This window comes from Rhincodon typus, chromosome 12 (genome assembly GCF_021869965.1).
Source record: "Rhincodon typus isolate 14 chromosome 12, sRhiTyp1.1, whole genome shotgun sequence".
Classification (NCBI taxonomy): domain Eukaryota; kingdom Metazoa; phylum Chordata; class Chondrichthyes; order Orectolobiformes; family Rhincodontidae; genus Rhincodon; species Rhincodon typus.
In genome coordinates this window covers 28,197,398-28,224,032 of record NC_063343.1, presented here as the reverse complement: position 1 = coordinate 28,224,032, position 26,635 = coordinate 28,197,398, and the positions used below count along the sequence as shown (strand labels likewise).

Here is a 26,635-nt window from a genome sequence, read left to right as displayed (position 1 = left end):
ATTTTAGGACAACATTGCAGTACCTTGTTTTCAATAAGATTGAGTAGAATCAGCTGCTACAGAAGAGAGGGTCTCATTCCCCAGCTCTGCCTCTAGACCTCCTGCAGCACTACCTCTTTCACAATCCCAAAGCCAAATCAACTTCCTGGTTATTGTGTGTTAACCAGTCTCTCCAGACTGTGACAGGAAGTAGAGTTGTGGAGTTCACACAGCCTCCTACATGAAAATTGCGTCTGATCAGCAGCACTGCAGCCATTTTGAGGTTTTAGAGGCTATGGGGAAATTCAGATGATAGTAATCAACAATCAGGCCCAAAATTGTATGCTAAATCTGAATTTTCTAGAAGTTGTGTCTTATCAGAAGTAAAAGTAAAGTCACTATAGCCCTAGTAGACCACAGAACTGCTCTTCCATTCGAGAGAGATGGTGGTTCAACCTGAAGGCCATGACACTACAGGCAAGGAGAGCCTTTCATAGCAATTTCAGCAGCTACTGAATCCATACTATTGGCGTCGCACTGCATAATAAACCAGCCATCAACCAACAGAGCTAACCAACCCCTCATCAGAAGAGCATCTATCTGGTAAACATTTCCATCCTAACCCCACCCCCCCCAGAAATACAGAGCAGCAAGGTCACAAGGCCATGTAGGACTTTCATAGAAAACAAATCAACATTCTATCTCCTTAACACCATGCATTAACCATCCACCAATCTGTTCAACTTGAGGTTGATCATTAGGTAGGTTTGAGAGTGGTGTGCAATAACTTGCTTGTTGTTTTTCTGACCTTTTGGCAAAGTGCCTAATCCCACTATTAGTCTTCTTAATGGCTGGAATAGTCCGCATCGTATAATATCTTGCTACAAAGGTTTCACCATCACATTTACCTCTTCTTATTTTTGTACATTGTATCAGATGAGGTTGGTATTTCATTTCAAGCTTTCTTCTATTGGATCCTGAACTTGTGTGGTTACCCATATTATAAGCTAAATAGTGTCTGTGAACAAGGAACACATTGACAGTTATTATTAGTTTAATTTCAGCATTGCAGTATAGCTGCTGTGTTATTACCAAATAATCTGGCTCACAGAGTTCTTGATTCACTCATGACTCATTCATTACAGTATTGCTTAACTGGGTCCACTAGTACGGATACAGAAAAAGAGAAGTATGCAAATCTTGGACTTTCCAACATGGGTTCATGCCTTTACAGCATACAGAAAAACAACTTCTGTTTTATTGCATAATTAGATCAAGACACTAATACTGCTCAGGGTGTATGATTTATTCCCATTAATCTAATGCCTTACATATATTATTCATAATCACTTAGAAATATCAACATCAGAAATTCAATTTATAATATGAGAGCAAGTTTAAGAATTAACTCTCAGATTCACATGTAAACTATGAAATTTCTTTTAAAAAAAACTCTAAAACACTTATATGAGTCTTGACATGAGAATCACATGAAGGTAGTTTTCAGTAGACTAATCAATATTGCACATTCATTGCCTGTACAGTAACACTGTAAATTGAAGACTAGGTAGTTCAGTGCTCAAGGTCCAAAAATCCTTTCGGGTTTCATCGGTTCTACTTCAGTCTCTTCAAATTCAGGAGCCCACAGGTTTTTCATCAATCGGACCTTTGTCACCCATAAGTTTCTGCAGTAAGAGATCATCTCTGCTGACCTTCCACAAGAAGTGACAAGATTTCTGAAGGAACAAAAGGGGTGAAGTCATAAAAGATGGAATATATCTTTCTGGTGTGCCTGAATAACAATGAAACAGAAACAGCAAATATAACAAACTCACAAGATGATATTGACATTTTACTTGCTGGTTCAAAAATAATATAATTTTGGAATTTCTTACGAAATTGCATCATGACACTATGCATCCGTGCTATACATCAATATTGTGTCATTGAAAGCCCAGAAAATTGCAGCATAAGTGATTTATGCTTCACGTTTACCAAACCCCTCGTTCAAAGTTAATTACATTGGATTAGACGTTGCTGGAATATGATCAGTTACAATTTTTCCTCATACTTTAGCTGGAACATAAATTGCACCACAAACAGCTGGGAATGCATGTTAATAACAGAGCAGCAAGGGCACGAGAGCATGTAAGACTTTCATAAATGACAAAGTAACAGTCTATCTCCTTAAGCCCCAGTACAAAGTAAGGGCTGCTAAAGAAATAGGATGCATTGGATAAATTGGATGCACAAAGAGAAATAAACAGAAGGTAAGAAGAAGGAAAATAAGAAAAAGGAAAAATAGCAAAACAAACATTAAAATTAAAAATGTTATAAAATCTAGGAATAATTCTCTACCCAAAGGAATGAGACTCATCATCAATTGCTGCTTTTCTGGGTCTCTAAGGTTGAATAATATTGTGGAACCATGGATCTTGTATTAAAAGAGGCCTTGTGTCACTAAATAGCAATGCTAACTTTTGTGGCTATTTCAGTTCATTCTGTCTGTGTAAATGCAGTATTTTTCATCACTATTTGGAAGCTTGGTAACAATCTTTTGAAACAATTTCAGTGTCAAATTTGTATGAATTGCACTAATAAGTTAGCTATTTATTTTGCTTTGTCGAATACCTCTTTCTCCAATTAGACTTCATCAGTGGCTTATGTGTAATACAATTAATGAGTGATGTGTTGTATTATAGGAAAGGCTGGAAAATAACGCATTATTGCAGATCATCTTATTCAAATTATTATACCTGAAGAAATATTTACAGTGACTGACACAATGTTTTGAATCCATAGAAAGTGTGATATTTTAATATTTTCCTGTCTAAAGCAGCTATTCTACCAGGAATTTCTGGAGAACCTATGGTGTATGTGTATTTTGTACAAGAAAAGTTTTAATGTTTATATCCAGACAGCACTTGTAAATTGTATTCATTAAATAACTCTTTTTGTGATAAACGAAAGGTTTTTTCAGTGTATTAATTCAAAATAGTCATAACTATTGACTGCTTGAACCACGCTTACAGATAGGATTCCCTTTCCATTTCTAATGCCTAGCTAGGCTTGCCATTGTCAACTGGGAGCAAGTGGCTAACAGAATCAGAGATGTTCATGGCACGGAAGGAGAGCATTCATCCTATCCTGACTCTGCCTACCAAATAAATAGCTATCCAGCCTCATCTCTGCTTTTAGCTCTTCATTGTTAAACATGTTGGTTATGGCATTTCAAGTGCATATCTACTTACTCTGCAAATGCACTCAGGACTACTGTCACTATGAAGTTCAAAACTGATACACCATCTGGGTGAAAAGATTACTTCTCAACTTCTCTTTAATCCTCTATCAATTACATTGCAAGTGAGATATGTCTTTCCCACCACTCTATCTAGGGTTTACACAAAGTCATACGCCTCAATTAAATTTTCCCTCAGGCTCTTTTGTTCATAGAAAACAGCTCTTGCATTCTTTTCTCATAATTTTCTGGTCCTGGCAAAATTCTCATAAATGTCCTCTGTACCTTCTCTAATACATTCATACTCTTTCTATGTTGTGATGACTAGAACTGTATGCAGTATTCTAAACATAGCCTCTCAATTTTATACACATCTAGTGTATACTCCCTGCTCTTACATTCTATGCCTCAGCTAATAAAGGAGAATCATTTAGATCTCTCCTTAGCCAACTTATCCATTTGTACTGCTTCAAGATTCAATTGACATTTACTCCAAGGTTCCTCTGTTCTTCTAAATTTCTCAGTATTCTTTCCATTTATTGTGTATTCCTTTAGTTATATGCTCTTCTAAAATGCATTCATTACTTCACACTTGAGAGTCATAGAGTTATACAGCATGGAAACAGATCTTTTGGTCCAACTTGTCTGCACCGACCAGACATCCCAATCTGACGTAGTCCCATTTGCTAGCATTTGGCCCATATCCCTCTGGAACCTTACTATTCATATACCCATCCAGATGCCTTTTAAATGTTGTAATTGTACCTGCCTCCACCACTTCCTCCAGCAGCTTGTTCCATGCACACACCACCATATGCATGAAAATGTTGCCCCTCAGGTGCTTTTTAAATCTTTCCCCTCTCACCTTAAATCTATGCCCTCTAGTTTTAGACACCCCCGTCTAGGAAAAAGACCTTGGCTATTCACCCTATCCCTGCCCCTCACGATCTTATAAACCTCTGTAAGATCACCCTCAGTCTCCGATGCTCCATCGAAGAAAGCCCCAGCCTATAACTCAAACCCTCCAGTCCCGGCAACATCTTTGTAAATCTTTTCTGCACCCTCTCAAGTGTAACAACATCCTTCATCGAAAAAGGTGACCAGAACTGTATGCAGTATTGGCCTCACCAATATCCTGTACAGCCCTAATATGACATCCCAACTCCTGATACTCAATGTTCTGACCAATGAAGGCAAGTGTGCCAAACATCTTCTTCGCCACCCTGTCTATCTCCAATTCCACTTTCAAGGAACTATGTGGTCTCTCTATGCGGTTTCTCTTCATCTAGGTCTCTTTGTTCAGCAACACTCCAGTGCCCTACCAGTAACTGTATAAATCCTGCTCTGGTTTGCCTTACCAAAATTCAACACCTCACACTTATCTAAATTAATCTCCATCTGCCACCCCTCATCCCTTTGGCCCATCTGATCAAGGACCCATTGTACTCCAAGATAATCTTCCTCACTGCCCACTGCACTAACAATTTTGGTGTCATTTGCAAACTTATTAATCATACCTCCTCCTATATCCGCATCCAAATCCTTTATATAAATGACAAAAAGCTATGGACCCAGCACTGATCTTTGTTGCACATTGCTGGTCTCAAGTCTTTGGTCCAAAAAGCAACCCTCTGTCGCCAGCTTCAAGCCAATTTTGTATCCAATTAGCTTGCTCCCCCTGGATCCTATGTGATCTAACCTTCCTAACCAGCCTGCCATGTGGAACCTTGTCAAATCTCTCAGTACAAGTTCTATTTTCCTAATTTAACTTTAACTAATTGAGATAAACCACAAAAATGATAGGATGTATTACTGAACAAACTGGAAGCAAACTTCTGGTCACAAAAGCAGCCTTTGCTGCCTACCCCCAGTGAGCCAATTTTGGACCTCACACCAAAAACTGAAATAAACCAGCCATTTAAATATTAATATTGTCAGATCGGGTTAAAAGTTGGGAATTCTTTTTTTTCTTGTTTATGCATTCATGGGATGAGGGCGTCACTGGCTAGGCCAGCATTTATTGCCCATCCCTGGTTGCCCACAGGGCAGTTACAAGTCAACCACATTGCTGTGGGTCTGGAGTTGCATGTAGGCCAGACCAAGTAAGGATAGCAGTTTCCTTCATTGGTGAACCTGATGGGCTTTTCCTGACAATCAGCAATGGTTTCATGGTCATCATTAGACTCTTAATTCCAGATATTTATTGAATTCAAATTCCACCATCTGCCATGGTGGGATTTGAACCCAGATCCCCAGATCATTACCTGGATCTCTGGATTAACAGTCCAGCAATAATACCACTCGGCCAACACCTCCCTGCAGTAGCTCATCTCATAACTGCCCAAAACTTGTTTGTCTACTATCTAGGAGTCAGGAGTATGATAGAATATCTTCCACTTATCTGGATGGTTCCAGAATCTTGAAAGCACCCAGGACAAAGTAACACACTTGACTGGCACCCCACCCACCACCTTAAACATTTACTGTTCCAACACACAGTGGCAGCAGTGTGAACAATCTGCAAGATGCATGCAGCAACTCACTCGGCTTCCTTCAAGAGTACCTTCCAAACCTACAGTCTCTGCCACTTAGAAGGACAAAGACAGCACCTTACATGGGAACATCACCATCTGCAAGTTCCTCTCCAAGTCACATGAATCCTGACTCTCTCTTCACCCAGTGGAGACCATAATACCAGAGTTTGCCACCTGGGTTGCAGCAGTCTCAGCCCTCTGTATTAATGCTCAACTCTACAGTAAACAGGTCAGTGACCTTCTCCACTCTGCCCGTGTAAGTGCCACCATCTTCTCTCCGATATCTTCCTTTCGTTCAATCTGTGATCCTGTACCCACCTGCCACCAAGGCTCTACAAATCTCTCTAGCACCTGCAACATCTTCCCTCACTCACTATAACCCATCACCAACCTCTAATGCCATTATCCCTGCGAACCTGCATTTCCAACTCACTCGAGATATCTCCCCACCTGTACCAACAGTAATAGCTGTGTTACCCACTTTCATCTTCTTTAATTCCAGCCTCTCTCTCATTCTGGGCAGAAAGAGTCAAGACAGGTGGTGGGCTGCACCTCAACCCTTATCTGGAAGGAGCCCTGACTCTGATAACCCTGGACTGATAACAGAGGTAACTTGACGTTCTGTGTCAGTCTCCCTGGCTGAAGGCTAAGCCTCTTGTCTGAGGCCTGATGACAATTGTGACAAGCAGCTCAGAGTGAGTGAGCATTATGACAGCGGGTGGAGATCCCAGAAAAGCAGCCTGGTCTAGTCCATGAGCTGGGTGCATGTCCATGAGCATATCATGTCCTTGCTGCAGTACTACAATTATAACTGCTGGTGCAGCCTGAGTTGCAGCACTGTAGTGTAGAAATGTCTTCGAAGTGAATCACAGATATGCCATGAGTTTTCTAGTGGAAAGCAGAAAAGATGGCTCAAGATTGCGCTCAACATCAAAATGGGCCTCACCACATTTGTCACCAATTCTACCATACATCTCGCCCTAGCTCACATTGCTTAGGTTTTATAAGATTCTATACTCTGCTTTTTAATTGTTTTGACCTCCTGGGAGTGTTCTATGCTTTTGGTGGGTTTTTTTTCTCACATTTGAATGGTACATCTCATCATTCATTCAGAATGTTTGCTATATTGTCATCAGGAATTAGCTGATTACTGCTTATTAAAACTGTCCAGCAAGTATATAGTCAATTAAATGTTGGAAAAACTGTTTTTTCTTTCAAATTGTTCTGTTTAAACCTGTTCAATTCTACTGATAACTTATTAATTTTAAAGTAGGTTTACTGTTTTTGACATGGAGCATAAAGGCGATCTTTAGCTTAAGGGGTTTATGTTAGAAATGTATTCTGCAAATTGCTCCAAAAGATTGTTGACAGAAGATGAGTTAATGAATTTTTGCAAAATTGGGCCAACTCCAGAGACCTTCAAAATGATGGGTAGGGCCCTGATGTGGAAATGTCACCCACAATTCCTATCCCTACCGCACCCCCATACCCCACCTCAGTTTCAAAGTCTGGCTACTGTAATACTGTAGGAAACTGCAATACACAAAATAAGCAAAATAAGGTCCCACAAAGAGGAAGGAGATGAAGCCTGCCTCTGATCAATCTTGTATCTCCTCAATGTTTAAAGCTATTGAGACATCCTATCTAACAGAGCTATCTCATTGTCTTTTCCTAGCCTCTTGCATCTTTAAACTGTCAAATACCCACCTTGTTATGACTATGTGTTCATATATTTTTATTTTTATCAATGCTTACGATTCATTCATTTTGTTACCAATGCTGTGCACATTCAGATACAGATCCTTTAAATGTCTTTTTTATCATTCTTCCATTCTTTTACCTTATCTGCAGGTTTTATTCATAGAATTTCTACAGTATGGAAGCAGGCCATTTGGCCCATCAAGTCCAAACTGACATTCCAAGGAGCATCCCACCCAGATCTACCACCCTACACTAACCTGCAACCCTGTATTTCCCATGGCTGATCCACCTAACCCGCACACCGTTAGACTGTCGGAGGAAACCAGAACATCTGGAGGAAACCTACGCAGACACAAGAGAATGTGCAAACTCCAGACAGGCAGTTGCCCAAGGGTGGAATTGAACACGGGTCCCTGGCGCTATGAGAGCCCTTTCTGCATTCTTCTTTCTTACTTCTGCCTTCATCTCTCTAGTCTTGTTTATCTGACATCAAATTGGTGGTAGCTCAGGTAACAATTCAGACATCATAATCATGAAACAGAATCTCGTACATGCGACAATTTGATCTTGCCCCTCCCATTACAAGTTCCTCTCCTGCCTACAATGAATGTTTTGAACACTGGTAGTGAGCTGAGTCTAGCTTTCTAGATTCATGCTCTCAACTGCGACAAACTGTCTCTTTCCCATAACAATACAACTCCTACTACCACAACATTCCCCCCAACCCTCCTCAATTTTGAATGGCTTCTTATGTCGTGGTGCTATGGTCAGTATGTTCATCCACTTTGGAGACACCATTATCTTCTATTTGTAAAGGAAACTCAACAGCAGGTAGCAATGTTGAGGGAGGGCAGCTAGAGCAATTGTACTAGGGCCTCTGACAGTAGGTGGCAATAGTGGAGTAGGACACTGGGCATGGCAGCTAAGACAGTCAAACCAGCCCATTCTGGAGCAAAGGGGACCTCTGTGGAGAAGGGGAGGCCTCATGGAAAGAAGGATCAGGCAAAGGATTTCCCCAACCAGATGTTAACCACAGACATAATTCCATGTATATACCATGTCTTCCATGTTTAATATTAATTTCCCTTCATGTTTGTAATTAACTGTTGCGAATGAAATAAAAAAATCCCTGCTTCATGATCTTTGGAATGTCTATATATTCAAATCTCATAATACGCATACATGCTGCAAGACTATTGAACTAGTCTATAACTATAATAATAACTATCGAACAACTGCAAGGACTGAGACTCCTCCATTTTTATGTTCTCAGTTCCATACCTGCTTCACTTGCAGTAATGCCCTCTTGGAACAAAGTATCCAGGTCACCTTCCCTTCCCTGGTGCATCTCAGTGTCTGTAGCTCAGCGTCCAGCTCACTAACTGAGCAGGACACTCCTCAAACCACAGTTACTCACTGTGGGTGACACTGTGAGGGCCAGCCCCCACAAACTGCAGTCACAACAAATCACCTCATTTGACATTTTTATTAAATGGTAATTGCTTTAATTTTGTCTTTTTTTTTTAATGAACCATACTCCTCATGACAGCAAAGCCTAAAACTAGAAGTGAAACCCTACAAATGCTAAAAAATTACATTATCTTATAATAAACAAATGGAAAAAATTGTTACTAATCAAACCAAACCTATTTCCTTGTGATGTCACACTGATTTCTCACAGAAGGTCCTTGCAGCCCAGTTGCCACCCACCTCTGTCTTCTATTTAAAATGGAAATCCAACTCCTCTCTTTTTAGAACAAATGTCCATCACTTTCTGCATGTTTCTTTTTACAATGAGGATTCATTCTCTCCGTACCCTTTACAAAATGAAGCTGTCCACTCTCTGGTCTCTATTTAAAATAAGGGTCCACCACTACCTTCACATTGCTTTTAAAATGTAGGTCAATCTCTTCTTGCTCTTTTCTATTATATAAATGGAAGGAGAAATGCTCAGAAGGATTGAGAAAGAATGTAAAAAGGCAATGAACCTAATGATACACCAGGTGTACAAGGAAAAATGACAAGAGAAATTTGATTTAAAGCGAGATGAAATAGGAAGGAAAAATATTTAAATTTTAAGAAGTGACATTTTTAAAATCTTCCTGCAAATGCAAAATCAGAAGGAATGAAATACCACACTTGTAATAGTTAAATTTCAGCATTATTAATTGGCAATAATTAACAATTAACACATCATAAATATGTATTCACAATATTAATTAATAACCCTAAATATATGCAGTCAATTTGTTTCATAACTAATACTCAAAGACAACAAGTTCCTTTTATTTAATACATACAGTGGTGAGACAGGTAACAAAAATTTTTCTTCATAATATTATAGCAGAGCAAGGCAGGACAAATAGGAACATTTAATATTCAAAATTACTGTGCATCTACCCCTTATCTAAAAATGCTGTATCATTTACCCATAATTATCAGAGAACACTTTTAGCCTTACCATTATTTAGAAAGTAAACTTTGGCCCATTTTGGGTCTTCATATTTAAGCCATTTAAGAGTTATATGAGTGCAAACTGAAAGTGTTTAAGAAAACTGTTGGAAAGACTTCTAGACAACAAGGTGCAGGGCTGGATGAACACAGCAGGCCAAGCAGCATCATAGGAGCAGAGAGGCTGACGTTTCGGGCCTAGACCCTTCATCAGGAAAGACTTCTCTTATTTTTATTCAATTACGAAGTGAAATAATACCAATACTGCCCCACTGTGTCATTATATCATTCCGTGGCATCCTAACAAAAATAGTCCAGTGCTTTTCTCAGGGTCTAATTTCTGGTTAGATTATTTCAGAAGGAATAGCTTGGTCTGTTATCCAAAATTGCGGTATATTATCAGCACTATGTCTACAAATTAGAAACAGTACAAGTTCAACCATAATGAGCCAGATTTTCAACAGCAGGAAGGGACAGGAATGGATGTGGTTGGGCTTTGAGTATCTGAAGTCGAAACATACTGAATCCAAAATCTTACTTCTGCTTATCCCTTCCTAAATGCTGCCAGAACTACTGAGTTTCTCCAGCACTGTCTGATTTTATTTGATATTTGAAAATCATGGTCCAGCAGGTCAACCTGGGATCCTGATGCTTCCAGAATAGTTTCGGAGTTTCAGAGGATCAGTGGGAGGAAAGAATCAGGATAATTATATAATGTAAATTAACAGCCCCTTCAGCTCTTTGAGCAGTTTGTTACAATCCTGATGTGAAGTGAAATGGAATTTTCAAATTTTTTTTTTCAGGTGCACTCAATCAAACTAATGGACGTTGAGTGCAAGCTATCAGTTTCATCTCAGGATCTGATGAACTATATTTGCAGTGGTCTTTGAAACAAAACTGTGGAGCATACTTGACTGGATGAGTGTAGTTCTAACAATACTCAGTAAACTTGACATCATCCAGGATAACGTCAAAAAAAGCAGCCCACTTGATTGGCACCACATTCACAAACATCCACTACCTTCATCATCAATTCTCAGTAGCAGCAGAGTATACTACCTGCAAGATACACTGCAGAACTTCACCTAAATTCCTAGACAGCACCTTCTAAACTGACAGCCACTTCCATCTTGAAAGTTGAGGGCTGCAGATACATGGGAACACTACAACTGCAAGCTTGCCTCCAAGCCACTCACCATTCTGCCTTGGAAAAATATCACCATTCCTTCGCTATTGTTGGGTCAAAATCCTTGAATTTGCTCCTTAAATACATTATGGGCCAAACTACCACACACGTATTGCAGCCATTCAAGAAGGCAGCTCACCACCACTTTCTCAAGGACAACTATGGATGGGCAATAAATGCTGGTCCAACCACAGACACTGACATCCCATGAGTGAATACAAAAAGTAGCAGTGTAACCAATATTAGCCCTACCTTAGATAACAAGGTGTAGAGCTGGATGAACACAGCAGGCCAAGCAGCATCAGAAGAGCAGGAAAGCTGATGTTTTGGGCCTACCTTGACAGGCAGTTCCCACTTCCTAGAGTGGTCAGAATCTCTAATTGGTTCCAAATTTGTCTCCTGACCGTTTAGTTCATTCAACTTTAAAAATCACTTTGTGATAGTTGACAGGACAGGAATTTATTCAATTATCTGGTTTCTGACCCCACATTGAAAATCTGGCCCATGTCTCAGATTCATTGCGTAATTTATAGTTGCTGTGTAAATAATTCGAAATGTATTTAACTTAACTAATTTATATTAATACATTTTTGGTTATTTCAGCATCTAAATAAATTATGATCAAATGTCTTAAAAAAACAAATTTTAAAGTCATAACCAAATACATTATACTGATTCTTAAAAAATAGCATCACTTTCAACTAGTGAAACCTGAAATAATTAAGATACATTATAAGTAAACAAATTTTCTTGGTGCTAAATTCTTAAATTTAAACTGTCTCCAACTCAGAGATAGTAACTCATCCTAGCTAAATTATATGGACATGCAATTTCATAATCATGAGGAGAAAGCTCAGATTTTTTTTAACCCAAGCTGTAAACATTGAGGCCAGTTCTAATGCCTCTACTGGGGTTCTGACTGCAATTGGTTTACTTAAAGGAGACTGGATATTGAACTTCGCAATATAGTATCTAGAGAATATCCAGAATAGACTGAAAAAAGTGCAAGAGATGTATTTTTGCATTCTGGTTTGTCCTTTAAAGTTTTATCAGTAACATCTTATCAGGTAAGTGAGTAAGTCACTATGTTCCTTCTGAACAATTGTTCTTTTGGAGTCACAATACTAAGGACAAAACACCAGGGATAATTACGACTTTAGATAGTTTAAAACAAGTGATATCAATACATACATCTGCCCTGATTTTAATTTCATTTAATTTGCCGAAAGTCAAAATAACCCCAAGAAGTCTTGATAATCTTATTAACAGTAGAAACATATTAAAAGGAAACAGCATTGAAATATTTACAACACGAGGTTACTGGCCTGAATAGTACAGAGGTCTACTTATAATGCAGAAAACAATTCCACACCAACAACGAGCATTACCTTCTCATGAAAGCCACTCAGCTACAATTTTGGTTGTTGTCCAATTTATAAACATCCACGTTACGTAGACTTTTTTGTACCAGGAGGCTGTCACACCTCTCAAGATTTGATTATCTGATCTGGTGAGTGTTCAGTGATAGATTTGGGTGACTTCGAGTGAGGTTAGCAAGGGGACACAGATGGCCTAGCAGCCTCAGACTTTGCAATTGTCTGACAGGTTTGAGATTCTTTCAGCTTGTCTGGATGAGAGTGATGCCTGAAGTGGGAATGAGCTGATTATGGCATCATGGTACAGGAAGCCACTCAAGAAGGGGGAATAAGAAGGAATGTAGTGGTAGTAGAGATCAGTATAGTGAGGGAGATTGACACTTTGCTCTGCAGCGTCCAAACGAATATGTTGCCTGCCCTATGCAGGGTTCAGGATAACTGGAGAGGAGCTTGGAGCAGAAATGTGAGGATTCAGTTGTCATGGACCCTGCAGGCACTAATATCATGGACAAGACAAAGAAGTAGGTTCTGCATTGTCAGCATGAGGAGATAGATGCCAAATTAAGATGCAGAAACTCAAAGATTATAATGTCTGGTGTGTGAGGTGTTGGGGTTCTAGTTTGTGGGGCATTGGCATCAGTATTGGAGAAAGCAGTATATGTAATGATGGGATGGTCTCTACCTGAACTATGCTTGGGTCAGTGCTCTTGCCAAGCACAAAACTAGGGAAGTGGAGAGGATTTTACATTTATTAATGATGGCAAGCGATCAAATTTGGCAGATTTGGTAAATCAAATACAGTGGTCCAGGAACAGGTTAATAGAAACAGGAAAAAAGAAAAATTAATACAGGAACTGATAAATAGCCTTTGACAGGAAGGGATGTGGGTATGAATTGAAGAGTCAACCAACAGATAAGACTTGAAATTAAGAAGAGAATGAAAAGATGTAATTAAACATTCTGTCAGTGAATTAACATAGCTTTTGAAACCAAACGGATGGTCTGAGAGTGCAAATAGACGTAGAAATGATTAAGTATGGTCTAATAGCGATTAGAGTGATGGCTGCAGGATGGCAGATTGGGACCTGAATCTTGAGGAGTACATGACGTTTATGAATGATACGTAAATAAGAAAAGGTGATGGGGTAGCTCTGTTAGTTAATGATGGTATTTGCTCAATGGAGAGGGGTGACCTAAGGTATGAAATCTTGTCAGTAAAGCAGTATGATAATCAAAAGAGATTTTAACCCACACATCATCTGGAAAAATCAAATGGGCAAAGGTTGGCTAGGTAAGGAATTCATGGAATGTTTTCAGAATAACTTCTTAGAACAGCACATTCTGGACCTAACCAGAGAGCAGGCAATATTCAACTGTATTGTGTAATGAGATAAGATTAATTAATGATCTCAGTGAAGGTGCTGCATGGTAGCAGAGACCATGACATGATTGAATTTTACTTTCAGTTTGAAGGAGAGAGAAGTGTGTCTGAGACTATTTTGTTAAAGTTTAACTAAGGGCATGAAAGCAGAGGTGGCTAAGGTGAATGAGGAAACTGCATTGAAGAACAGGCCAGTAGGGATGCAGGGGCAGACATATAAGAGAATATTTCTGAATATACAGAATAGAAACATTCCAATAAGATAAGAAAGTTCCATGGGATGGACCAACCAAATTTGGTTAACTAAAAATGTTAACATCAATCTTAAAGAAAAAGCATTTGTTTGCGCAAAGATAGGGAGCAGGTCAGAGGATTGGACAGAAAGTAAGAACAACAAAGTATTACCAGTGAATTAATAAGAAGGAAAAACATAGAGCTTGAGAGAAAACTAGCCAGAAATATAAGAACAGATAATAAGAGTTTCTAAGCATTTTTAAAAAGTGGAAAAGTGAGTATTGTTCCTATAGAAATTGAGCCTGGAATATTAATAATGGAAAATAAGGGTACAAACAGATACTTAACACGTATCTTCACTGTAAAGCGTACAAGTAATGCTCCAAAGCAGTGACAAGCAGAAAATGATAGTGGATGAACTCAGGCAAAATAAAAATGAGGAGATTGAATGAGTCATAGTGTCATAGAGCTGTACAGCATGGAAACAGACCCTTTTGTCCAACTTTCCCATGCCAACCAGATATCCTAAATTAATCTAGTTCCATTTGCCATGATTTGGCCCATTTCACTCTAAACCCTTCCTTATTCATTTATCGATCCAGATGCCTTTTAAATGTTGTAATTGTACCAGCTTCCACCACTTCTTCTGGCAGCTCATTCCATAGAGATACCACCATCTATGTGAAAAAGTTGTCCCTGAGGCCCCTTTTAAATCTTCCCCTGCTCGCCTTAAACCTATACCATCTTATTGATTGGTGGAGCATGCTTAAGGTAGTGAATGGCTTACTCCAGCTCCTAATTTTGTATGTTTTTATGTAATACTTCACTATTATTTTTATGTATTAATGATCTAGATTTGTATCCAGTACTCTTGAAATGCATATTTTTCCATTATTATTTTACATATTTGCAAATTAAGCATTGCTCTAAAGTGGACTATCTTGCCTTACTCGTGCTGTAGTTGTACTGATATAATACAAAAGGAAGTTGAAAAATTCCTTTTGTACAGCTTTCTAGAAATCTATAAACAATAGAAATCTATTTCATAAGTTCACCAGGATGCCTCTGGAAGAATTACACTTTTACTGAGATATTTTTAAAAATTAAGACTTGCCTTTAATTGGAGCTAATAAGACTCAGTTTTGATCTACTAAATAGTCTTTGAGGTGATGAAAAGAAAAAATACCTTACATATACAAACTCCTTTTACAATTCCAAAACATGCTAAAAAGAAAAATTTCAAAGCCAACTAGACTTCTGAAATATACTCAATGCAATTAGACATAGCGTCACCAATTTGTGCACTAATCCGATCACAAATAATGAGATGAATGACCTGTAAACTTGGTGTTGGCTGCAACGTAGGTTATTAGCAAGGTCATAAGATGAACTCGCCTGCTCATTATTTAATATAGCTCTGGGATCTTTTATCTGAACAAGCGGATGAAGCCTTCTTTTAGCATCTGAATAATGAGAGCACTGATAATGCAGCACTCCTTCTGCACACCATTGAAATAGCAACCTAAGTTATAGGCTTTTGTTTTGTATTGACTGTTAGTCAGCAACCTGGTATTGCAAATTACCACTCATTTTAAAATCTAGCTATTTTTATTCAACTTAGTTGAGTTCTAAGGTTACCAGTCCCAAATGGAGGCAATTGTGAAAAGGCTCACGAGGATGATCCTCTGTATGGAAGGATTGTCTTATGAGCAGAAGTTAAACAGGTTCGGACTCGTTGGAATTTAGAAGAATGAGAGGTGATCTCATTGAAATTATAAGATTTTGAAGGGGCTTGACAGGGTAAATGGTGGGATGATGTTTCCCATCATGGGAGAATCTAGGACCAGAGGGCATAGTCTCAGAATTAAGGGTCACCGATTTAAGAGAGAGATGAGGAGAAGTTTCTTTTCTCAGACGGTTGTAAATATTTAAAGCTCCACTTCACAGAAAATTGTGGGAGAAGAGTCCTTACGTATTTTTAAGGCTGTGATAGATAGATTCTTGATCACCAAGAGAATCAGGGGTTATGGGGAAAGGACAGGAAACTGGATGTGAGGAATATCGGACTAGTCATGATCCTACTGAATGGTGCAGCAGAATCAAGGGGCCTACTCCCAATCCTATTTCTTATGGTCTTATAGTGATGCCCTTTGCCCGATTAGTTTAAGTAGTGAGACTTTCAGCATGTCTGGCAGCATCTGTGCACAGAGAAGCAGACTTACGTTTCGAGTCCAGTGTTACATTTCTTCAAAAACTGAAAGTTATTGAAAGATTTTTTAATAAACTTTTGATATAAGTGAGGGTGGAACAAGGGCTCCTCATGTAGAGGCCCAGTGCAGCGGTCAAAGAGGTTGGTAATGGTGGTGAAATAGAAAACAAAATGTGAAATGGGCATGAATTTTTTTTCTATTCACTTATGGGATGTGGGTATTACTGGCTGGCCAGCATTTATTGTCCATCTCGATTTGCCCTTCAGAAGGAGGTGCTGAGCTTCCTTCTTAAATTGCTGCAGTCCATGTGTTGTAGGTCAACCCACAATGCCCCTATTTTTGGAATTCCAGGATTTTGAGCCTTTGACACTGAAGTCAGAAGTCACACGACTCTGAATTATAGTCTAGCAGATTTATTTGAAATCACATGCTTTCAGACCACTGCTCCTTTGTCAGGTGACTTCAAGTGGCACCCCCACATCTTTGACCCTGAAGGAATGGCAAATATGTTTCCAAGTCAGGATGGTAAGTGGCTTGCAGGGGAACCTGTAGCTGTTGGTGTTCCGATGTATCTGCTGGCCTTGTCATTCTAGATGGAAGTGGTCATGGGTCTGGAAGGTGCTCTCTAAGGAGCTTTGGTGAACTTCTGTAATGCATCTTACAGATAGTACACACTGCTGCTACTGAATATTGGTGCTGGAGGGAGTGGATGTTGTGCATGTGGTGCCAATCAAGTGGGCTGCCTTGTCCTGGATTGTGCCAAGCTTCTTGAGTGTTGTTGGAGCTGCACACATCCAGACAAATGTTGGGAGCATTCCAACACTCTCCTGACTTGTGCCCTGTAGATGGTGGATGGGCTCTGGGGAGTCAGGAGGTGAATTACTCACTGTAGTATTCCTAGCCTCTGACCTGCTCTTGCAGTCATTGTATTTATGCAGTAAGTCCAAATGTGTTTCTGGTCAATAGCGACCCACAAGATGTTGACAGTGGGGGATTCAGTGATGGCAACAACACTGAATGTCAAGAGGCAGTGGTTATATTGTCTCTTATTGGAGATAGTCATTTCCTGACATTTGTGTGGTGTGAATGTTACTTGACACTTGTTAACCCAAGCCTGGATATTGTCCAAATCTTGTTGCAGTTAAATATGGACTGCTTCAGTATCTGTGGAGTCATGAATGGTGCTGAACACTGTGCACTCATTGGTGTGAAACATGTGAAAGGGAGAGAATGGGTCCTCTCTACTTAGAGCAAAGTAAATATGACACACATAAGACAAGGCTGTGGGTGGAGGGAGAATGTAGGAAAAACATTGTGTGGTCAGTTTCCATAGCCTTGTTTGTGTCTCATTTCTTGTGTTTTATGTCCATTGACACCTTACCTTACACCCATTTTACATCTTTTTTCTCCTTCACCAATAACAAGCCCTTTGCCTTTTGCACAAAGCCTCTACACAAGGAGGCCATGCTCCACCTCCACCTCTATTAAAAGTACATAAAAAACATTTGTCAATGCCTTTCAGTTCTGACGAAGTCATATCAGACTCAAAATATTAACATTTGTTTCTCTCTCTCAACGGATAGGACCAGACCTGCTGAGTTTCTCCAGCATTCTGTGTTTGTTTGCAATTTCAAGCCTCATGCTATTTTGCTTTTACTAGTGATAGATTGTTTGAACTCATCAAGTTATTAACAAAAAGGTAGGCATTTATCATAATTACAGGAATATGATTAGTGTTTAAATTTTTTGAGTAATGGTATTAAAATGAGAAATTCTCTAATTTCTGAGAGAACAGCAAAGTCTATAGGTACTTCTGAGATTAAGACAATTTTTTAAAAATTATATATTCAGAGGATTATGGGCATCAATATACAAGTGATATTAGTATAGATGATTCCTGGGGAAAAACAGTAACACAAGACTGAATATTTTCTTTATGGCTAAGACTGAGTTGCATTGAGTTTTTTGGAGGGTTTTGTGCCATGAGACCTAATGGGTTTGCTCCCCCTGTTTTACCAAGCTCACCTCATTAATAACCTGCCACTTCCCTATGGCATCCCTCACATCTGATTCCTGCCTTGTTCTACCAAGTGCTATTTCCCGATTGACTCAACTCAGTGGATATCCCAGAATTAATTGTCATACCTTGCGCGCATGCGGTCATTAGAAGCCCATTGTGATTCTAGACAAGCACCGCCAGTCTGGAGGTGCCCTACATGGTTCCTGACATTTGCTCCACACATTGTAAACAGGGTAAAATTGGCATCCAGCTTTAGAGGCTGAGTCATGGAGGTCCTGCTGGGCAGAATGGTCAGAGATGGGACCAGCGGTCAAGACCACAACACCACAGCTCCTCTGATGCTGCCTGACCTGCTGTGTTCCTCCAGCTCCACACTGTGTTATACCAGAGCATGCCAGCTTGGTCTGACATTGTTCTCTAGGCTCAAGCAGTCTCAGTCATTTGGAAGAATGCATATCACTGTCGGAAGGTCAATATGGGATTCAGCAGAAATCCACAGGGCAGGAAAGAGCTAAAAGAAACTTAATTGCATCAGAGAAACTTAATTGTATCAAAGAAACTTAATTGTATCAGGGTTAAAGTTTCTAGCAGTTACTTTCAGGTCATTTTCAAGTACTTGCCCCGATAGGACAAACAAACCCCTTAAGGGTAACAGATGCTAACTGTTAAAAAACTACAATAAGAACGCCCTGTAAATAAAAAACTCTACTGATTATATCAAGGATCTGATAACTGTAGTACTTTGTATCTGGTACAATCTGGTATAAAAAGAAGCCACATCTACTGTCTGTAAGAGAGAGAAAAGAGAAAGTTCCAGCTCGAGCTTAAACTCAGAACCATATAACAGCAAGCTCTCTGAATAAAGATTACTGAAGATCATTTTACCATCTCTCTGTCTTTCACTCCAGTTCACATTACAAGAAGAACGCCAACAACTTGGCGTAGTTGGCAAGATAACAGGAACGGGTCTGCTTTCCAAAGTCACTTCGCTCCACAGTGAGGTAAGGACTCCTCTTTTCTAAAAGTCTGCAGGCAAAGGTCAGACTCTTTTTTGTTTGGAAAGTCCCATCCAACATGATCAGAAACAGAATGTGAATCTATTCCCAGTGAACTCTACTTAAAGGGAGATGTCCCTGTCAGTAATTTGATAAAATTATCTATAAGAGTTCATAACCAATTGACATAAGAGAGTGGTAGTAATGGCCAAGAAACTACCAACTACAGTAAAAGGCAGGTAGGCACCACCACATATATCAGAAACTAAAAGAATATCTCAAACAACAATTCAAACTGTCTTCAACCTTAAAGGAAATCTCAAAGAAATATGGAACCTCCATGGGACAATGATCTCTGGAGAATATAAAATGAGTCTGGGGAAAAACATCCCGACTCAGGGATAAAAAAACAAATCCCTTGGTCCCTGTGTGTCATGCAACAACTAAGACAAAGACAGGAAATGATCAATAAGTAAAATCATGACAGAGAAAATAATAGCCTTAAAGATCAATTGTCCAATGTCTGTAGTGAATTAAAAACTACCAAAGAAGGACTGACAAAGGCACTAAAGGAAATTGAACACCCTACATCAGGCAGAGGACCATATCCTGGCCCTATTTACAGACCTCCGCCCTAGAATCACTCCTCAAGCAGACCCAATGCCCTGTAAGGCCCTGTCTCAGATTCTGACCCCAAAGAGGAAGAGAACAGCAGCTTCCAGCCCAGATGCGACTGGTCCAAAATGAGCGGACTAAAGGCATTAGGAAACTTGCAGAAGGCAAACTTATGGGCAGAACCCAATGTGATTTTAGGAAATGGGTTCTCCATGAATCTCCTGACCCCAAATTGGTCAAACAATGGTCCAAAGAACTGTCCCCACCGAAAAAGGGAGGACTCAAGACCTGGTCAGAATTGGAGAAACTCCACCCATTAGATAGGGTCTAATTTCTTACAGCCATGGTAGGTTCCATAGCTGGAGCATGGTTGTTTGGGAAAGTAAAGGACAGGCTGGGACAAAGTGACCAGAATGTGGATAAGGGATGGGAAGCCCTCCGTGGTTGATTAATGAATATGGTCCCCCTAAAACTGACTGGACAAAAATATCATCTCGCCAACAAAAAGGCTCAGAGGACATGAGGGATTTTGCTGAAAGATTTATTGGCACTTGGACTGGACTTTTGGCTCGGCCCACAAAGACATCCCTGAGGGAGTAGAGGGGCAAACCCACCCTCCCCTCAAAGCAGCCTTTGTCGCTGGCTTGAAGCCTGAACTCACCAAAATGCTGAGACTACAATGTAGGAATTGGGAATATGAGTCCACACATGATTCAGCCTTCCTGATTAATGAAGCCAGTCGTTTGGAAAAGGATATGGAATCTAAATTGTGGGTTATGCAAGTGGCAGCACCCTCCCCTAATCCTGAGGGTAATTCTGATAAATGCCCCGGATGCTGTTTTAAATGTGGCCGTGATGCCACTGGGGTAAGAATTGCAAACAGAAGGGTAGACACCCAAAAGGGGGTGCCCTTGCCCAAAACCCTTCTGGTTGGAATTCCCTAACGGTGAGGGATCAGGTGACATTCCTGGAACAACTTAAAGACTGCTCTAGTCATCAGCTGAAACAGCTGATGGATCTCACAAAAAACTAGACCAATCTCCCCCTCCCTGTTGGCCCTTCTGTGTGCAGCCTTAAAAGAACGAAGTGATGGCTGCGACGTACGAGTGGGAGTGGGCGATAGAGAAATTGACTGCCTCCTAGACACAGGGGCCAAATTGACATGCCTCCCTTTGACTGAAGCACTTAGTTTATCTTTGGATGGAGAGAATAGAATGGCCATTGGCACTGACAGAGACAGACTCCACATGTCAAAGACTGTGCCAGTCCTGGTCAGACTAGGCCCTTACGAAATTATCATCTCCTTGTGGGTCAGCCCGGTCCAACAGGCCCTGTTAGGAATGGATGTCCTCACACACATTAACTCATCCATCCACTTTAACAATGGCCGTGTGACCTGGTCCATCAGACAACTGTCCCTTGAAGAATGGCACGGTCACCCCATCTGGGCTAAATTTAAGAATGACTGTGGCCTTTTGCAGATGCCCCCTGTTACATTTATGGCAATCACTCCCCCTTTCGCTCAGTGACTGACTCCTTGCTCAAGTAGAAGTGGGAAGGACATTATTAAGTCCCGCTAACCACACAAGGAATTGTTAAAGTCCAAAGGAAGAAAGCATGGATCCACACATCGCAAGTAAAGTAAACACTGGGGAACAGCTCAAAATGAAGCAGTTGATTTTGGGACTGATTTCGGGACTTGTTTTCACTAATGTCAGTTATGTTAACAACAGGTCATGCTGCGAAACAAGAGTTGAATGTGAACACGTTTTTGTACCTGTCTTACACCTATGCAGCCAAGAACAATGTGTCCAGGTGCTGGGTCTGTTCCCACATCCCGACCCATTCCATGGGGGGGCATCCCTTTGCGCCCCCTTCCATTTAGCATCTCGGAGGTAGCTGAATGGGTGCTGAGACAGAACAGCAGGAAGGGGGTTCAGACCAGCACTCAAATATCCCCCTGATAATACCTTCTGGAGTTGGGCAACGGGATGGCTGGGCTCCCTGGGCACTAGCATTGTTCAAGGCATCATTATTTTTCTAGCAATTATCTTTGCTCTATATATTTGCTTACAATGCTCCTCTGCATGTATTTAGCAATCGGTACAAATGCCTGTTAATGAACGGCCTTTAAAATCATCTCCAAAGCTGTTGGGCTCATACATTTAGCCTTTTGCTTTGTGCCTCTGTCAGTAGTTGTGACAGAATCAAAGTGGGTAGTTGTGAGGTTCAGCAGAAACCCACAGGGCAGGAAAGAGTTTAAAGAAACTTATTTGTATCAGGGAAACTTAATTGTATGAAAGAAACTTAATTGTATCATGGTTAATCTTTCTAACAGTTACTTATGTATATGCCCCGAAAGGACAAACAAACTCCTTAAGGGAAACAGATGCTAGTTGTTAAAGTATTACAATAAGAACACACTGTTTAAAAAAAACCTCTATTGATTACATTGAGGATCTGATAACTGTAGTACTTTGTATCTAGTATAATCTGGTATAAAAAGAAGAGAGAGAAAACAGAAAGTTCCAGCTCGACCGTTAGCTCAGAACCATATAACAGCAAACTCTGTGAATAAAGATTAGGCCATTTTACATTCTCTCTATCTCACACTCTGGTTCGCGGTACAAGAAGAACCTCAACAGTCAATGATCTTCTCCACTCCACCGGCATAAGTGCTACTCTCTGATACTCCACACTCACTCTATCTGTGCTATTGCATCCACCTCCCAACGAGGTTCATACTCTACCACTCTCACTATTGCCTGCAACATCTCTCCTCATTCACTGCCACCCACTCCAACTCTCAACACCACTAATCATGAATGCCCTCTGCACTACCCATTCACTAGCTCAGGCCACCTCTCCATCTGCAGGAGAAGTAGCAGCTGCACCATCCATATTCATCTCCTGTAATACCTGCCTCTAACTAATTCCAGGAGAAAATTCCTGGTATTCCTAGCTGAGGGAGCAAGGCACAAAAATAAAAGGAAGGCAATGCAAGGCAGAGGTGCTGTGACTTTTCAGGTGTGTTTAGAATGAGTGATTACCATGACAGCAAGTGAACAGATCAAAGAGGCAGCCAGGTCTAGTTCAATGAGCTGGGTGTATGTCACTGAGAACTCAGTCCTTGGCACAGCATCACAATAATAGTCGCCAGAGTAGCCCATGGTGATGTGCAGAAGTGAATCAGATATATGCCATTATGGTTCTTAGAGGATAGAACATGTCAGTGCCAATGTATACGAACTTGGGTGCAAATGGCTGGTGTCCATCAAGTGTGCCCTGAGATGTTGGTGCCTTCAAGAAGGGTCCTGACCCAAAACATTAACTTCCTGCTCCTCTGATGCTGCCTGGCCTGCTGTGTTCCTCCAGCTCCACACTGTGTTAACTCAGACTCCAGCATCAGCAGTCCTTACTATCTCTTATTTGATGTCGAGCTTGTTTGGTGAGTTTGGTAAAATTGGAATCTGAATATTAAGGAGTCATGGCAATAACAAGGTGTTTAACAAATGTTAAACCTTGTCAATTTGCATCACACCACTCCTTGATGAGAATCTTGCGATGATGCCAGTGAAAAGTATAAAAAAAAGGAGCAAGATGATCTTGAAATCAAGATTGGTCTTGTCACCCTCGTTGCCTGATATTTTGCCTTAGAACAAGTTGTTTGGCAGCTTTACAATTCTGCACACAGTCTTCATGATAAAAAATACCCTGCTTTTTAAATGTTATAATGTATAGTTATAAAAACACTCTGTTACCATTAGAAAGTTTATATTTGTCTCATTGTTATTGCTATGTTTCATTGGAGCATGTACATGTGGGGCCAAAAACATTGTTCAGTATTGACATTCTCATTCCCACCAAGCTCTGTGCTATGATGATATCAGGACAACCTTGAAAATAAGCATTTGGTCATCCCTATGGAGCAAGCAAAAGCCTCATTAACTTATGCAAATCAAGGTCCTACAATGCCCATGGTCCCTGATGTGATTTTAGTGTTCAAACAGTCACCGCATTAGTTATCAAAGCCCAAACAGCAAAGACCACTTTGAAAATGCTGCAGATCAATAGTTTTGAAGAAATTTTGTATTGTTTTGTATTGCCTTGGCAACCTTCCCAACACTGCCTTAACGAAATAAGAACAGAAAATGGAGGAATTCAGTCGGTCTGGCAACATCTGTGGAGATTCTTCTTTGGAATGTTAATTGATAGCTTTTTGATGAGAGCCACAGAGCAGCCACTAAACTTCTCCTACTTCCCTCAGCAGATAACCCAAACCCCTCCCCACCACGGCCACCCTCCCCCCCGCCCCACCCACCACTCCCCAGATCTGTGGTCTTCTTGTCACCTCTCTTAATACATTGAAAGCTAACTAAAAAAGAACTTTAAATCAGGCGTGATCATGAAAATATTCATGTCTCCAATAAAGTGCAGCAGACAGACAATGAGTCCACACTGCTCACTGTTTATCAATGAATGGGCTACGTGAGAATCCATGTTGAATATCAAGTGAGTGAAACTTGAACTCGACTACACTGGGATAGATTGTTGATTATCCAGTCAAAACTCATTGTTTAAGCCTACATATCTTCAGCTGCTTCATCAATATCCTTCCCTCCAGTGTAAGGTAAGATGTGGGATACTCACTGATGATTGCACAATGTTCAGCATCACTCATGACTCCTCAGGTACTGAAGGAGTCTATGTCCAAATGCAGCAAGACCTGGATAATACCCCGGTGTGACCTGACAATTGGCAAGTAATATTCACATCGCAAAGCAACGATCATCTCTGACAAGAGAGAAGCTAACCGTTGGCCCATGATTTTCCTTGGCATTATCATCACCGAATCCTCCACGATCAACATTCTGGAGGTTATCATTAACCAGACACTGAACTGGACAAGTGTTATAAACATTGTGGCTACAGGAGCAGATCAGAGGCTAGGAATCCTGCAGTGACTAACTCACCTCCTGACTTCTCAAAACCTGTCCACCATCTACAAGGTACAAGTCAGGAGTGATGGAATACTCCTTACTTATCTGGATGAGTGCAGTTCAAGACACCATCCAAGACAAAGCAGATTGGTTGACTGGCACCACATTCGCAAACATGCAGTCCTACCACTAACAATGCTCAGTAACCGCAATAACATAAGAACGTAAGAACTAGGAGCAGGAGTAGGCCATCTGGCCCCTCGAGCCTGCCCCGCCATTTAATAAGATCATGGCTGATCTTTTTGAGACTCAGCTCCACTTACCCGCCCACTCACCATAACCCTTAATTCCTTTACTGTTCAAAAATTTATCTAGCCTTGCCTTAAAAACATTCAGCAAGGTAGCTTCAACCGCTTCACTGGGCAGGGAATTCCACAGATTCACAACACTTTGGGTGAAGAAGTTCCTTCTGACCTCAGTCCTACATCTGCTTCCCTTTATTTTGAGACGATGCCTTCTAGTCCTAGTTTCACCTGCTAGCGGAAACAACCTCCCTGCTTCCACCTTATCTATTCCCTTCATAATCTTATATGTTTCTATAAGATCTCCCCTCATTCTTCTGAATTCCAATGTGTATAATCCCAGTCTACTCAGTCTCTCCTCATAATCCAAGCCTCTCAACTCTGGAATCAACCCAGTGAATCTCCTCTGCGCCCCCTCCAGTGCTAGTATATCTCTTCTCAAGTAAGGAGACCAAAACTGCACACAGTACTCCAGGTGTGGCCTCACCAGGACCCTATACAGCTGCAGCATAGCCTCCTGTTTTTAAACTCCATCCCTCTAGCAATGGCAGACAGAATTCCATTTGTCTTTTAAATTACCTGCTGCACCTGCAATCCTACTTTTAGCGATTCATGCACAAGGACACCCAAGTCCCTCTGCACAGCAGCGTGCTGCAATTTTTTACCATTTAAAACATAGTCTATTTTGCTGTTATTCCTACCAGAATGGATGACCTCACACTTATCAACATTATACTCCATCTGCCAGACCTTTTCCCACTCACTTAGACTATCTATATCCCTCTGCAGACATTCAGTGTCTTCTGCACACTTTGCTCTACCACTCACCTTACTGTCATCTGCAAATTTTGACACACCACACTTAGTCCCCAACTCCAAATCATCCAAGTAAATTGTAAACAATTGCGGTCCCAACACTGATCCCTGAGGCACACCACTAGCCACTGACCGCCAACCAGAAAAACACCCATTTACCCCTACTCTTTGCTTTCTACTGGTCAACCAATCCTCTATCCATGCCAATACATTACCTGTAATACCGTGCAACTTTATCTTATGTAGCAGCCTATGGTGTGGCACCTTGTCAAACGCCTTCTGGAAATCCAGATACACCACATCCACAGGTTCCCCATTGTTCACCATGCAAGTAATGTCCTCAAAGAATTCCACCAGATTAGTTAAACATGACCTACCCTTCATGAACCCATTTTGGGTGTTCCCACTGGGACAATTTATATCCAGATGTCTTGCTATTTCTTCCTTAATGATAGATTCAAGCATTTTCACCACTACCGAAGTTAAGCTAACTGGCCTATAGTTACCTGCTTTTTGTCTACTTCCTTTTTTAAACAGTGGCGTCACATTGGCTGTTTTCCAATCTGCAGGAACCACCCCAGAGTCCAGTGAATTTTGGTAAATAATTACTAGTGCATTTGTTATTTTCCCCATCACCTCTCTTAGTACCCTGGGATG

At 40.6% G+C, this 26,635-nt stretch overlaps 1 protein-coding gene across 2 annotated transcripts in view; it reads right to left on the bottom strand.

The window, feature by feature from the left end:
• Positions 1-356: 356 nt before the first annotated feature.
• The window catches only part of LOC109918887 (histamine H2 receptor-like), a 53,615-nt gene continuing 27,336 nt past the window's right edge, over positions 357-26,635 (bottom strand). The window contains exon 3 of one of the 2 annotated variants that reach the window (XM_048603766.1): positions 357-1,715. In XM_048603766.1, the coding sequence (XP_048459723.1) occupies positions 1,559-1,715 (157 nt within the window). In that variant the 3' untranslated portion in view covers positions 357-1,558. The remainder of the gene's footprint in view (positions 1,716-26,635) is intronic. The other variant, XR_007263366.1, reaches the window with a different exon arrangement.